The sequence below is a fragment of the Lygodium microphyllum genome, chromosome 13 (genome assembly GCF_053477565.2).
Source record: "Lygodium microphyllum isolate KBCC chromosome 13, Lygodium_microphyllum_v1.1.10, whole genome shotgun sequence".
Taxonomy (NCBI): Eukaryota; Viridiplantae; Streptophyta; class Polypodiopsida; order Schizaeales; family Lygodiaceae; genus Lygodium; species Lygodium microphyllum.
Genome location: NC_141147.1, coordinates 92984786 through 92998854, shown reverse-complemented (window position 1 = coordinate 92998854; position 14069 = coordinate 92984786). Strand labels below are relative to the sequence as shown.

General features: G+C 39.7%; 1 protein-coding gene across 1 annotated transcript; it reads right to left on the bottom strand.

The window, feature by feature from the left end:
* Nucleotides 1-2975: 2975 nt before the first annotated feature.
* On the bottom strand, nucleotides 2976-13762 carry LOC148026908 (uncharacterized). Its single transcript, XM_087691430.1, has 22 exons — nucleotides 13546-13762; nucleotides 13356-13434; nucleotides 12813-13034; nucleotides 12578-12686; nucleotides 12043-12396; nucleotides 11870-11925; nucleotides 11546-11789; nucleotides 11341-11396; nucleotides 10569-10863; nucleotides 9932-10110; nucleotides 9654-9790; nucleotides 9382-9483; nucleotides 9147-9285; nucleotides 8968-9054; nucleotides 8442-8603; nucleotides 7962-8342; nucleotides 7033-7238; nucleotides 6341-6941; nucleotides 5338-5556; nucleotides 4756-5224; nucleotides 4249-4653; nucleotides 2976-3619 (listed from the first exon to the last, which is right to left on the bottom strand). Exons 2-22 carry the CDS (start codon nucleotides 13401-13403, stop codon nucleotides 3450-3452), a joined length of 4641 nt encoding a protein of 1546 aa, XP_087547556.1. The 5' UTR covers nucleotides 13404-13434; nucleotides 13546-13762; the 3' UTR covers nucleotides 2976-3449.
* Between the last annotated feature and the right edge of the window lie 307 nt (nucleotides 13763-14069).

Here is a 14069-nt window from a genome sequence, read left to right as displayed (position 1 = left end):
ACCTGTTGAGTCGACCCTAATGGATATTTCACAAACTTCTTCAAATGGAGAGTAGCGAGGGGAGCATCGAGCTCCGCTCATTGGGCTTGATATACACTCATGATTCAAGGATTGAGAGAGTCCCTAAGGAGTGGCAATCACAAGATGATCCATGGTGGTCTCAAAGGGACCAAGCATATATCACCGAGCTTGTTTGTACTAACTATTGTTTGATGGTCCGTATCATGCAAGATAGGAAACCCATCTTTGTGAAGGAGGCTTTGCAATCACAACATTGAAAGAAGGATATGGAGCAAGAGTTTGATACTATTGAGCAAAATGGCACTTGGGATCTTGTACCTAGACCCGTTCATAAAGACCAATATCACAATGATGATACTCTAGATAAGCACAAGGCGTAGCTCATTGCAAAGGGCTTTGCACGACAACCAAGGGTGGATTTCCATGATACCTTTGCACCTACAACTCGGATGGCTACCATTAGGGCCGTTCTTGCCTTAGCCAACTATAAGAGATAGACAATTTATCAACTTGATGTGAAGTCTACCTTCCCAAATGGTGATTTGAAGAAGATTTATATTAAACAGCCTCCTAGCTTTTCCTCATCAAATGAACAAGTACACAGATTAAAGAATGCCCTTTACGACCCCAAATAGGCTCCACGTGCTTAGAACAAGAAGATAGACTCATTTTTCCAAGGAAAGTTGGGATATCAACATGCCATTTACCAAACTCCAAGGAGGATTTTCATCTCCCAACAATGGTATGTGCAAGAGCTTTTAGCCACATTTGAGATAGAGGAATCCGAATTGTAAGGCTACAATCCATGCGCATTCACCAACAACATACTACCCGCTATAAGCAATTGATTGGGGCCTTGATTTGACTTCTTAACACTTAGGTTGTTTTGTACGTTCCTATAGGTTTGCTGCTAGTTCATGAGTAAGCTCAAGATAGTACATTGACAAGGTGCTAGGAGGATTTTTGCAACTTCTAAGAGAAACCTTGGATCTTGGTATTCATTATCCAATAGATACCGGACATTCACCTTTGATGCTTACAAGCTTGAGGGATTTAAATTGGGCCAAAGATGTTGACCAACGAAGATCAACAAGATATTGCTTTACTTTGGATGTAATGTTATCTCATGGAGTAGCAAGAAGCAACCCACTATTGTGATTTCTTCCACAAAGACAAATTACAAAGCAACATCTTCTACCACATGTGAATCAATGTAGCTTCAAAGGTTGCTAGCAGAGCTTGGCTACCCTCAAACAAGCTCTAAAAACCCCCCATTGAGACAATGAGAGCTACATTGCATCGACAATGGAATCAAATGTTTCATGCTAGATCGAAACACATTGAGATACAATATCATTTCATTCGAGAAAGATCTTTTGGATGAAACTATTAATGTGGTTCATTGCAAGACACGATAATCTCGCAAATTTATTTATGAAGACTCCTCAGGTTGTTCTTTGAAGTACTCCAAATCCCTAAACCTTATGTTGCATTCAAGATCCCAGAGGGAGATATTAGAGATTAGACATCCCTTTCATTAAAATTTCTCAAAGATACTAGTGTAATTAACTCAAAGAAGCTTGTGCATCTCCTGTCAATTCATTGGGCACTATTTCCAACCATTGTCAATATCAAAGCAAATTTAGTAGGCAAGTCAATGCCATGCAAGCAAGCTGAGCTTATCGCATTCTTTGCAACTATCCAATTGGGCATTTTTTTCCAATAGTCACTAATATCCCAATATGTTTAGTGGATAAGTCAATGCCACACAAGCAAGCTGAGTTTATCACGTGTACTACAACTATGCAATAGTCCAATTTTAGTGATATTCAACCAAACTTGGCTAACCAACCTACCATATTCCTCCCATTATTTGATGGATATTTATTGGCCACTTCAACCTACCCTCTTCACTTGTTCATTTTCAAGTTTGTGGGAGAGATCTAATGCAAGGAAGTACACTAACCCTTGCACATCCACCCTCTTAATTTTAGCATTCATTGATTGCAAATTTTTACGTTCTTCTGTCTCTTTTCTCCCTCCCTTCTCTCGTGTTCATTATCTTTTAATCTTGCCCATACACTTTCACATTCGATGCACCCTAACAAATCACACAAAAAGCATTCAACCTTGTGCAATGTATATACAAGCTATTACAAAACAACCTCTATGCAATAATGGCATTGCATAATGGCAATGTTGAGCCATATAATCTCACCTTGCAAGAATCAAAACAATGCCTTTGTTGTGGTTGGTGGTATGGACGTAGACACTCTGCTTGGGACCACAAGGGCTGTTACTATAGCTGAGACCTTTAATGCATAATGCCCACCAAAAGATAGACTAGGTCACTACAATTCATGGGCCATGCCTTGATCACATATACACCCAACACATACAAGCCATCATAAGGCAAGCTCCAGGCAACAATGGCAATTTTGAGCCATAAATCTCCGGTCACAAGAATCCAAACAAAGGCATATAATATCATGTTTGCAAGAAGCTGAACAATGCCTTTCTTGAGATTTTGGTGTGAAGTAGACACTGCCAGGAACTACAAGGGCTGCTACTATGGCTGACACCTTTGCTCCATAATCACCAAAAGATAGACTCAATGCTACAATTTATGGGTCATGCCTTGATACTCCCCTCCATTCGGAATCCATCACATGCATCATACTAAGACATTGACCTTCCCTCCATTTGGGATCCAAGCAAGCCACTATACTTCAATTACCTTTTGCAGACTATCTTTTCACAACTCTTGAATCGTTCCCTTTTCAGAATCAAACTTGACATTGACATTGGAACGTAATTTTTAATTTGCAGGTCAAGTTTATGTATATAATGCACAAGATAAAACGCCCTTTAGCAAACTTAACAAATTTCAAGGGTAAACAGAGATCTCCCCATCGACTACTATGAAGAAAGTCTAGAAACTAGCACATTGAAGAACATATGATTATTAATAATGCTTTGTTTTATAAGGTGCCAACAATCCTATACCACTGGCCAGCACCCCATGCCACCCCTGGGGATTGAGCTTGGGTACGTATGATTATTTTCATAAACAAGGAGTTTACACATTTTAGGGTGAAGACTAGTATGTCTTAGTGTATTTGTCTCCTGTTTATTTCCCCTGCAGTCAGTGCAAATGACAAAGATCCCTCTCAGAAATGAGCATACCTAGGGACATTAAATTATTTTTCTAGAAGACATCCATTTCTTTTTCATTTGACATCAGGTAGAAATCATTCTACAATACAAATCTGCTTGATGTCATTCTGCAATTTCTGGCAATTTTACTGATTACTAGCTGCAGTTGATGGCAACTGATCACTGTACAGGCAATTACATCAACCATCTGTACCTCAGAGCAAGTGATTCTCAATATATTCCAGATTTTGAGAAAGCTATGGAATAGCTGATCAGCTCGGTGGAGCAGAGAGTCCCTTCTGTACAAGTTCCAACACTTGGCTTGCCAGAGTCGTTGAAAAGCGAACAGAATACTGGTGGATAAAACCCTCAATGTCAATGGATTCGAGCACAGAGTTGGACAGTGTGACTGAGGCTGATGTATCCGGCCGAGACGTGACACCTGAAAGAAAAAGTTGTAAGGTGTTTTGCTTTCAATCACATTTTAACAGAAGCAAACCTAATCCAAGCAATATCCTTGGGCCTTAAGAGCTGATTCCAGCCCTTATAGCATTAAGAGGGCAAATGTAAGGGTGGGGTGCATGGCCCTAATCAATACGCTATAGCATGAGTTGAGGCCTTATAAGGTTGAGTCTGTTACAACAAAAAAGGATTTCCTGCACTTGCTCTCCAAAGTTTTGAGGCATGTTTTTTATTTGCCAATTCAACAGTGCTCTTGGGACCTTGAAAGGTAACAACTAAAATGTATGACGTGTACATGCACCCTGAATTTCTACCATCCCAGGATTCAATATTCAATTCACTGATATGACATGATACTCCTATCACTAGAGAACACTTTTGATATGATTCTCAATATGCAATCTCATGCAGCAATCTTTTCAGCATATCTTTCTGGTTCTGGCTATAACCAATGAGCTACCAAAGAGCTTGTCTCATTATGGCTAACACTAAAGAATGCCAGTATAAAATGTATTAATTGTCTCTTTTAAATTCCCAAACATGTAGACTATCAGCTCTAAAAAGTGTACACAATGTGTGAAACCAAATTGGTTATGAACAGAAATGTACCATTATTGCTCAATCTAAGGGAATGCTGATCCAAGAGACTCCCATTTGTGTATTCTGTAAATGACGAATTATCAAACGTTGGAGTACTTGCATTATTCAGCCTGCTTGAACATGACATACTGTCAGATAGACACCAAACATTTTGTAAAGTAGGAGACATGAATTCCTGGTGGAGCCTAGATAGGTTCATTGCTGCAGTCTGAGTATCTGTTTGCATCCTCGATTGAAGACTTCTGAATGAGCTCAAAGCTTTTTCTGCAGCAAGAGACAGTTCCTGCAATGCAATTTTGAACTCATTCTCTGTCTCAGATGAACCCACAGAATTTATGAACGTCCCAGTTGCTAGATCTGTTGAAGGACCATGAAATTTCTGCTCTTCCGCATGGAAATCCTGTTTCACTTCCACTGGTAGTAAAAGAAAAGAATACGTGGTTATATAGGACAAGACTGGAATAAGAATGAAGGTATAGTACTGTGATCACAAGAAACAAGTTTTTTTGGCCCCACCTGTGCAACCAGATTGAATTGGTATCAAGTCACCTAATGAGGACTCCATTTCTTTCTGTGAGACCAACTTGGTGCAGCAGGCTGAATCTGCCTCACAAGGAAATAATGACTCTAAAGTCTTCAGTATTTCACTATCAATAAGTGGAGACTTTTGTGCAGAGCTCACATTGTCTTGTAAACCTGCCACTTTCATTGGCATCAATTCCATAACTTCATTAGCTTGAGAGCATGGCACTTCTGGCACAGAATCAAAACTGAGAAGATTGACTACACAATGTTCAGCTTTGGTTTGACTGTCAGATACATTTTCCTTAGCAACAATGTGTTTTTCAGTCTCAATTGATGCATCCTTAATATCCTGTCTTTCATTCTCAATTGATGCATCCTTAATATCCTGTTTGGGAACCAAGGAGAGAGCATCTGTTGTAATGCTTCCAAGGTCCACACTCTGCTTCTCAGTAGTCATATCCTAGTTGATATGAAACCCTTGATCAGACTTTTTTGCTGGTAGTAAATGAGCAACAAAAGACTTACACAATGAGCATTCTAAAACTATGCCATAAAACCATCATGTAATGTTACCTGGCGTTCTTTTAGTTTCAAGCATTCTCGTTCCTTTGCAAGCAGTGACCCACCAGGCATGGGCTCCACTTCAAGAGGGGATGGTGTTTTAGTTGAAGCAGGTGCTCTGTCCGTGACAGGGGTCCCTTGAAACAGTGAAATCACTGGCATTGCATGACTTGATTGAGCGAAAAACCGAGCAGAAAAGCTACTTCGCGCTGAAGCTTGACCAGTTTGAAACTGCTCAACATCAAATAGAAACTTGGGTAAGTTACAAGCAACATTAATCTGTACAACTTTTACTCGACTCAAACAAGAGCTAGAGTCGGGGAAATCCGAACCCCTTAATCAGCATAACTGGACAAAAGCTTGCTAAATGTCAAGAATGTGCACTCATGCAGCCTGCCATGCTGTCAGTTAGAAAAGCAGCAGGATGGCCTAAGTTGATGAAAGAACATCAAGGAGGTTCAACAGCATGAGTAAATAAATGCCAAGGTTTTAATTCTGATTAGAATAATCAGTCACTTTATGCTGCCCTCATACATCTGATAACCTGTCACACTCAGCTCACTTTGTTTTGGCCAGTAAGATTTTCAATTCCTTGGGCAATGGTGTCTCGCCTTCATGGTTTGTGAAGCAAGGGTTTTAGAATTGTAGGGTTCCTAAGGAAAATTGTAGACCACCATACCATCATGTGTGAACAAGCATGCAGACAGAAAAAACACACCCAGAGAGACGATTGTAAAACCCCCTTAGAGGCTATGAAAACAAATTCAGTACAGCATATTTAAGACTTGCAGTAGTGTGAGGTCCAGTATGCCTTTTCACAGTAGGCACATTGGTTGCACTCCAGCAAGACCAATTGACCTCAACACACCTTACTCTGAGTTTAAACTTATTTCTATAGTTTCTTTAGAAATTTCCAAACATACACATCCAACTAGAAAATTCAAGAGGCTGCATTAAACTGCATCAGGGTCAGCTGAACACCTAAGCTGTTTGATGGTGCATGCAGAAATATTACCTTCATTGCAGTAGAAAGCTTGCCAAAGTGGGCATTAAAAAGATCATTGTCTGGACTGATAAACTGTTCAGTATCTTCATCATCGCTTGTATCATCACTAGTTGGCACCATTACTTGCTCTTCCTCTCTTTGCCTCTCAACAATAGCCTTTCCACCAACTTGCTTGGGTTCAACGTTTTCAATCACCTCATTCTCAAATGTTGATTCCAGATTACGTTTCTGAGTTAGCTGTTTTGGATTGTTAAAAACAGTTAATGCCCTTCCATTTCTGCTGTTTACCATATAAACGAGTGGAGCGGGGGTTTCAAGACCAGTCTCCAGATTCTGATTGTCTGGCTTGACTTTTCCATCAGTGACATTCCTGGATGGCTCTGACCTACGGTCCAATTCATCATCTGAAAGATAAACTACCATACCATCATCAGTCATTTGATTCTGAGATTCAATCACTGTTGATTGCTGTCGGGCATCTCTTTGATCAGGCTCATCTCCAATGCCTGCTACAGGCCTAAGCTGGTAACTCTCTGAAGTGGCATCATCCTCCAGACAGTCCTCTTCATCAAAGAATAATGTATGCACAGTCTTCCAAAACGTATCTTTTCTGCCAAAGTAACCAAACATCTTAACTTGTTTTTTAACAGTATTTAAACTTAATGGGAAGGAAAACAGAAAGGCCCAATGAAACAGCATACCTCTCCGAAGCTTTTGGACTTGAACAAGAAGTCCCACTAGGCTGGGAGTCCAGAGAGCTCTGCGGTGTATGATGATCCTTGACTGTTGTCCCTCCAGGCTCAATTGTGAATCTTCGCCTTGCTCCGAAATTGCTAGGATGAATAGTTGCAGGAGGCGTGACTATTTGAGGTTCAGAGTACAGTTTATAACCTTCTGGACCTAGTCTCTGCAGAATTTATGTACCATGCACACCAGCATCCAGATACCATACACAGTTCAGTGGCCTTACTGCTCAATTTGAGAAGGTTTATTTTTGCACAACTGCAAATATTCAAGAACTTTCCAAATTTTCATTTCTAGCTCAAATTTCACTGGCCTTACTGCTTGATTTATAAAGACTTGTTTTTGGCAATTCAACAAATTGCCAATATGAAATTTGCTTTGCAAACAACTAAAATTCAACTTCCCAAATCTTAAGAACTTTGAAGCATCATTTCTTGTTTGACAGCAACACAAGAGAGAGGTTAAAAACAAATGTTTGTAGCTCTAATAAAAAATTTTGAACGTGTTTTAGAAGTTAGTTTTACTGCTCAATTCTTAGAAGACTTTAAACAACAGAGCTATTACTTATTAGCTCCGCAAACCTACATGTCGCAAGCACATATTTGGTTTGCTTCAAATGTTGAAGCTGTAATAACAATATTTATATTGATATGTTGAAAGCTTCCAAAATTCCTTAGAACAATTTTGTGTGTTGAAATTGATTCAAACACCAACCCTTAAGGAAATATAAAGGTATTAAGTCAAACAGAAAACTACTCGATGCTTAGGAATTAATTCAGCCTCAAGGACTTTCTATTTTGAATAACTTATGAAGATGTCCTTGACTAGAATATCCAGAACATGATCGGGTTATAGATAACAAAAAGTAAATAAAAAGACATATTACCTCCACCCATCTTGACTCAAAAGAACGAAAACTTAAATCTTTTGATTCACCCTCATCATTTTCTAGAATGGTCTCTGCAACCTTGGCCCGTGCCCAATGCGGCAACCGAGACACACTGAACTTGAATGCAGGAGTTGTACTGCTTATAAGCTGAGGTCCAGTAGTAATAACAACAGTATCAGAAGCATCCAATTCTTGTGTCTGAGACTTGTCACATCTCATGGGAGTTGAAGAAGTATTGTTTAGTTGCCCTTTTGAGTCAGCAAGTAGTATGGATGGATTGGATGTTTGCAATTCGGATTGTAAACTGCAGCGTTTCCGCATCATCTTGGTCAAAAGATTAGGAAGCCTCCAAACAAATACACAACTGTCTCCACTGACCTGTTTGAAAACAATAAATCAACAGCACCAAGTGAAAAAGTTGTAGTAAAGAAGCCAAGGTCAGCATACATACAACTCTAAAGGCCACCTTAAACTTACCGATATTAGCCGCTTGCAATCAGGCATGAAAGCTATCCCTGTTATTACTTCAGCATGACCTTGCCCCAAGGATAAAAGGCTTCCATCTGATATGTCATACATGCGCATGCTCTTATCAGAATGCGAGCAGACTACATATGACCCACTAGGATCAATGCGAACCTACCACAAAAAGGAGCAAAAGACATCAAAAACTGTGATGACAAATATTGTACACAAACCCAATGTCTAAAGATCAAAAGTGGCAAATCTGCAAATAGAAAAAGTGAGATATAAAGAGATGTGGCTTTTTGGATTATCTTCAAGTAGTCAACCTTAAGAAGAACAAGGTTCAATCGTTATTATATTGAGATTTCTTATTTAAACAGAGCAAAAATCCTTGTAAAAACAGCAACAATTTGATCTTATGCACCATTCGTAAAACACCAAAACACACAAACCTTTTTTGCCCTATTCTTTACACCATCCAAATTTCAAAATGTTCAGTAAATTGAGCAAGTTACAACAAGGACTTCGTTGTTCATACTTTTATGGGCTCACCAACTTCTCCTTCTGGTTTGAAGCATCTTACAGACTTCCCATTAGCAAGATTGAGCATGTTCAACTTCTTATCCTGAAACCATACAAGACAAATAACTTAACATACTAGCCAATCATGTTTCAATATAAGAATTGTAGTGACCTTCCATGAAAATAACTTCCAACCTGTCCAACAGTTACTGCTAGCTTATTGTATGGATCAATGTCCATATCATAAACTGTGCCACGAGAAGCCATTTCTTGATGATAGCGTGTACTCTTGATGCCCATTGCCGTTGCCTCTATATTGCGAAACACCACTGATCTGCAAATAAGTGGTTTTACAGTTGGACCAAGACAAAATAGACCTGGGAATCTTAAAATCCAAAGTAAAAACCATGACTTTAGGAGGAAGCCATACTTGTCCGCACTAGCACTCAACAATTTGAAACCACCGCAAGCAAATTTTGCTGCAGTGATTGAAGCTGAATGATCATCTAATGTCTCGATGACATCAAAGTTTCTGAATTCAAAAATCAACCATGCTCAATGAAGTACTCTATAAGACAAACTTTTCAATAGCACAAGACAAAAAAAATATATATGCCTCCAAAACATGAACTCTGAAAGTGAATTAAATGACCACCATGTTGACAAAGGAATGACAAACTATGAATGTACAAGTCACAATACCTGCAAACATCATATATATGTACAAGACGATCTCTACCACCAGATGCCAAAAGGGGAATTTGAATGCCATTAATGTCAGCACCCATGAGGGCCACAGCTCCAAAGCTCAGAGTAAGAATCTCTGCATCATGCGCTTCCTGCCAAGTATTACCACAAGTTCCAGTACAGTATCACCAACCACCTGTCAAATAATGCTGTTAAGTAGTGTCTTCCTAGCACCTTTAAGTCTAACTATGATGCTTACTGAAAAAAAACACATTTGATCAACCATTGTTTACCTTGAAGTTTACAATCTGAAGGGACTGTAGATCATATACATGAAGATTGCCATTCCGATCACCAGCTGCTAGATAATGACCATCTAAGCTGACACTTAATGAACGAAAGCCTTTACATGAGTCTGAAGGATCGCTTGACTCACTTGAAACTGTCTTTGCTTCTGGTTCAACTCGCTTGTCTGCAGAGGAATTATAAGAATAGACTTGAGTAAGAGCCACATAGTGAGGTCTACTACCAAACTAATTTTGTGCAAAACACAGTATTGCAATGTCTTTCTTGAATGACTGTTTTTCATCCTATGGATGACAATGATATCACAAGAATTTTGGAAAAACTCCACTGAACAACAAAATGCTCTGCACAAAAAAGATTACAAGGGTTTTTTTTTTGGCTTTATTACAAGACTATTCACATCAAAGAGGAGATTGATGAAGTATGCCTTGGCATCTTGCTAATTTAGTGTAGCTATGAGTGTGTAAATTTTGTGTAAATTTTGTACTAAGTCCATTTAGTTACTGCATTTCATGTGCCACATTCAGCACTAACTTCGCATAAGTGTCTCGAGCAAAAAGAATGTGTTACCCCATAAAAACTCCAAATCAATAAATCTTGATTGTGTGAAAATAAAACCACTACCTATATAGAAGACTGCTAATAGTCTTTTGTCATAAGCATTGCCATGCTTCATAGTCATTTCCTTTGTTTCACATAAGGCCCCTTCTCCAACATGTTTCAAATCAAGACACCACAGTCTGATGCTCCCATCTGCTGAGCACGTAGCAAATGCTCCTTGATCATCTAAGCCCCCTTGAAAACCAGCAGATTCAATACTCAATTGAAATCCTGTGCTTATGGTTTTCTTATGCATTGAAAGACTAGTTACGTCCCATATGCAACCACTGTGAGGAAGAAATGCCTGGCACCTCACAATCTGCAAACATATGTCAAAATCAATGTATCAAAAACTCAAGCAACAACTACATGCCTAAACTTTTAATTATTATAGCAATTAAAAAACTGGTAACCAGACAACATGATGATGAAATGAATTTGTAACCACCAATGCACAACCTATCACAGTATCATTCTTTTGAACTATGATGCATAATTGCCATTGCCTTTTTTCAAAAATACTTCAACAATAGAGAAGTGATACATGCTATGTGTCATGCCAGATCTAGACTATGACAAAGAGGATACAAGCAATGCATTCAAATATGTCGTATGCAATCCCAAGCATTTTTAAGTTGTCACTAACGAGTTATTTAATAGCACTACAAACCCTCCCATGGTCACAAAAGAAACAGCGTTAAAGAGGCTACAGACACCATTACTCTTCCACTCAATAGAGAATTTAACAACTTCTAAGAAGCATAGGCCTGAATAATACTAGAACAGAGGTCCTGACCTTTGAAAAGTTCTGAGTATCCCAAACAAAGAAACTATGATCAGCATATACAACAGCTGGAAAAACCAAAATATTTGATGTAAGAATAGTGATTGAAGAGAAACCTTAGTAATGTCTTATCAAAACTGAAGCACTTTGCATCTAACAGCTTTAAGCTTCTTCTTAGTGTAAGGACTCACTAATGCTATCTCAAAATAAAACTTACCAAGCTTGTGTAATGTTGCAAATCGACAAGCAACAGCATCAGGATATGAGATCCCATTTACATTATGTGCGGCCAGGTAGGAGCATGTGTTTGTATCTGTCAAGTCATGGAATCCAAATGGTGCTGGTCGAGGCAAAGTTGCAGCAAATGCAAGAGACTCAAGCATGAAAATCCGCACAATACCATCACTGCATGCACAAGCAACGTGCAAACTTGAAATGGCTAAACCATGGCCTTGTCGAACCTGCAACAAGCAGCTGAAACTATTGTTGATGTCTGTAGATAGGCAACCACAAAGAGATCCTTGCTTGCATCAAAGGATACCTTAAGATTAACCCATTTTTTCAATGCAAGTCCACGATGTAGAAGGCATAGTATTCCTGTTGAACATCATATGTGTCAACCACAATCCTCAATTCACTAATTATACAAAAATAGCAGCAGATTTGAGAACAGTGCCAAACAGAAAAAGTTGGTTAAAGCTTGCTTGGGCATGCCTGTGCAGGTCAAGGCATAAACCGGTTGGACATCTCCATCTCGTGAATCTTCTGAAGATGTTACTGCCACAAAAGAATTTTCACGCAAACTACCAAGATGAACATTTCTCCCATCTAGGACCAGACCTGAGCCTATTCCAGATCGTTGCCGTCCTGCATTTGACCCGATAGTCCAGTGTTTCAAGTGATTAGCACCTGCTGTAACAAAAAAACTTCCATCTGAAGCAACATGGATCCCACTTATTGGCATGGATGCAGTTGTAGCTCTGACTTTGGCTATCAATGCTGCAGACTTGAAATCCCAGAGGCAAACTAAACCATCATGCGGAAATCCAGCTGAAACAAGATGTTTTCCTGGGCACAAAAGGCAGCATAAGAATTCAGCTGGAGTTTCCATATTCATTCCTGTTAACACATATGCTGATGCCAGTATTTCAAAAACATGTTGCACTCAAATTTTGGCCTCCCAAAAAATGAATGCCTACTACTACTATTGATGTGGAGGTCTGCCAACCAAGCCAAAGCTCTAACTCACCGTTAGGAGAGAACTGCACACATGATACTCCATATTTGTGTGATTTCAGCTCAGCTAGGCAAGACCCATCAGTCACATCCCAAATAAGAACAGCTGGTTGATGCCCAGACTGAAACAACAAAAAACCACCCAGCTTAGTGCCAGGAAACCTCCAGCCCTATAGCTCTCTACATAAGGACTTTTCAACTGACTGTTGGGGGACTGAAATCGCAGTCATTTTGCAGATGATATATACCTCTCCAGCAGCAATAAGTTTGCCTCCATGAGGTGAATAAGCAACACATGCCAATGCTTTTGGAGTCCTTGCAACCATCAAAAACTTTGTCTGGCAATTTGTGTTCACGTTGTAAATGACTACAACACAACCCGCCACATATGCAACATCGCCCGTTGCAAAGTTGCAAGCCAACCCATTTGCATTGCCAGTTGTGAGCCCAATAACCTTTTCCAGTTGAAGCTGAAAATCAGGAAGGCATCATTGATATAAAAAACTTAGTAAAATCATTTTAGCGAAGAAAACACAAGCTTGTACCACTACTTTGTGTCTCCTAGCTGAGTTATCAGAATACACAAGTTTGTGATTTGGCAACCTCAATATACAGCAAGTCAACATTGATAATTATAACATCAGCATTGAAATATGCAAGCTTGTCCGCACACTAAAGCTTCATTCCCTCACTGTATACATGCATTCTTATGTGCCAAGCATTCCTTAATTGTCTAGATTCTGTGTGTACATATGCCTAATTAGAATAACAATAATGGCGATCGATGCTACCTTTTCAAAGGATTCAGGGCGGCGGGCTTTGCGCTTGAGAAGCCTCATGCTGTGGGATGAGGAGTCTGTCTGGAAACAGCTGTGACCGCAAAGGAGGTTACGCCATAGCAATTCAGAAAAGAAACAAACAAGCATTTCTTCTCGCGGTTGCAAAAATGATTGCAAGGAAAGATGGAGGAGGCATGGTTACCGTAGGGGGCAGAGGTCGTCAATTGCAGTGACAGTACTTGGAGTCCGCGCGGCAGGACAAAGACGGTGCAGTGACAGGCAGCAGCAGCAGCAGCATTGCCCTCCTGAGTCCTGACGACAAGGAAAATGGCGCGACGCCAGCCATGGTTCAAAACTAAACCCAAAAATAAGTTAACCGAAATTGCAAGTACGTTTACACCAGGCTTTACAGTGATCGGCTCTAGACATGCAATAAGGCTCTCCTACACATCGAGACACATAACTCCGTGCATACATCTATTCCCCAGCCTTAGGTTCAGATGATGCTAGGAATATGTTTGTCCAAAATAGGAGCTCAATGTGCCAATCATAACACCTCAACACACATAGGCCAAGTATATCAGTCAGCTTTTTCGCCACACAACTTATCGAGTTCGAGCAAGGAGTCTTATAGCAAGTGGCTCAAGGGTGTGTGGGTAGCCACGGAAAGGGATAACCATTAAGGCCACTAAAGCCATTATTGCAGCATTAAGGCAAACCTAACAC

Excerpts from the sequence above, each read along its gene's own strand:
- LOC148026908 (XM_087691430.1), bottom strand. The coding sequence starts at position 13,403 with ATGAGGCTTCTCAAGCGCAAAGCCCGCCGCCCTGAATCCTTTGAAAAG. Across the intron at positions 11,397-11,545 it reads TGCAACATTACACAAGCTTG|CTGTTGTATATGCTGATCAT; the intron begins GTAAGTTTTATT and ends TGGTTTTTCCAG. Across the intron at positions 9,791-9,931 it reads TTCAGATTGTAAACTTCAAG|GAAGCGCATGATGCAGAGAT; the intron begins GTAAACAATGGT and ends AATACTTGGCAG.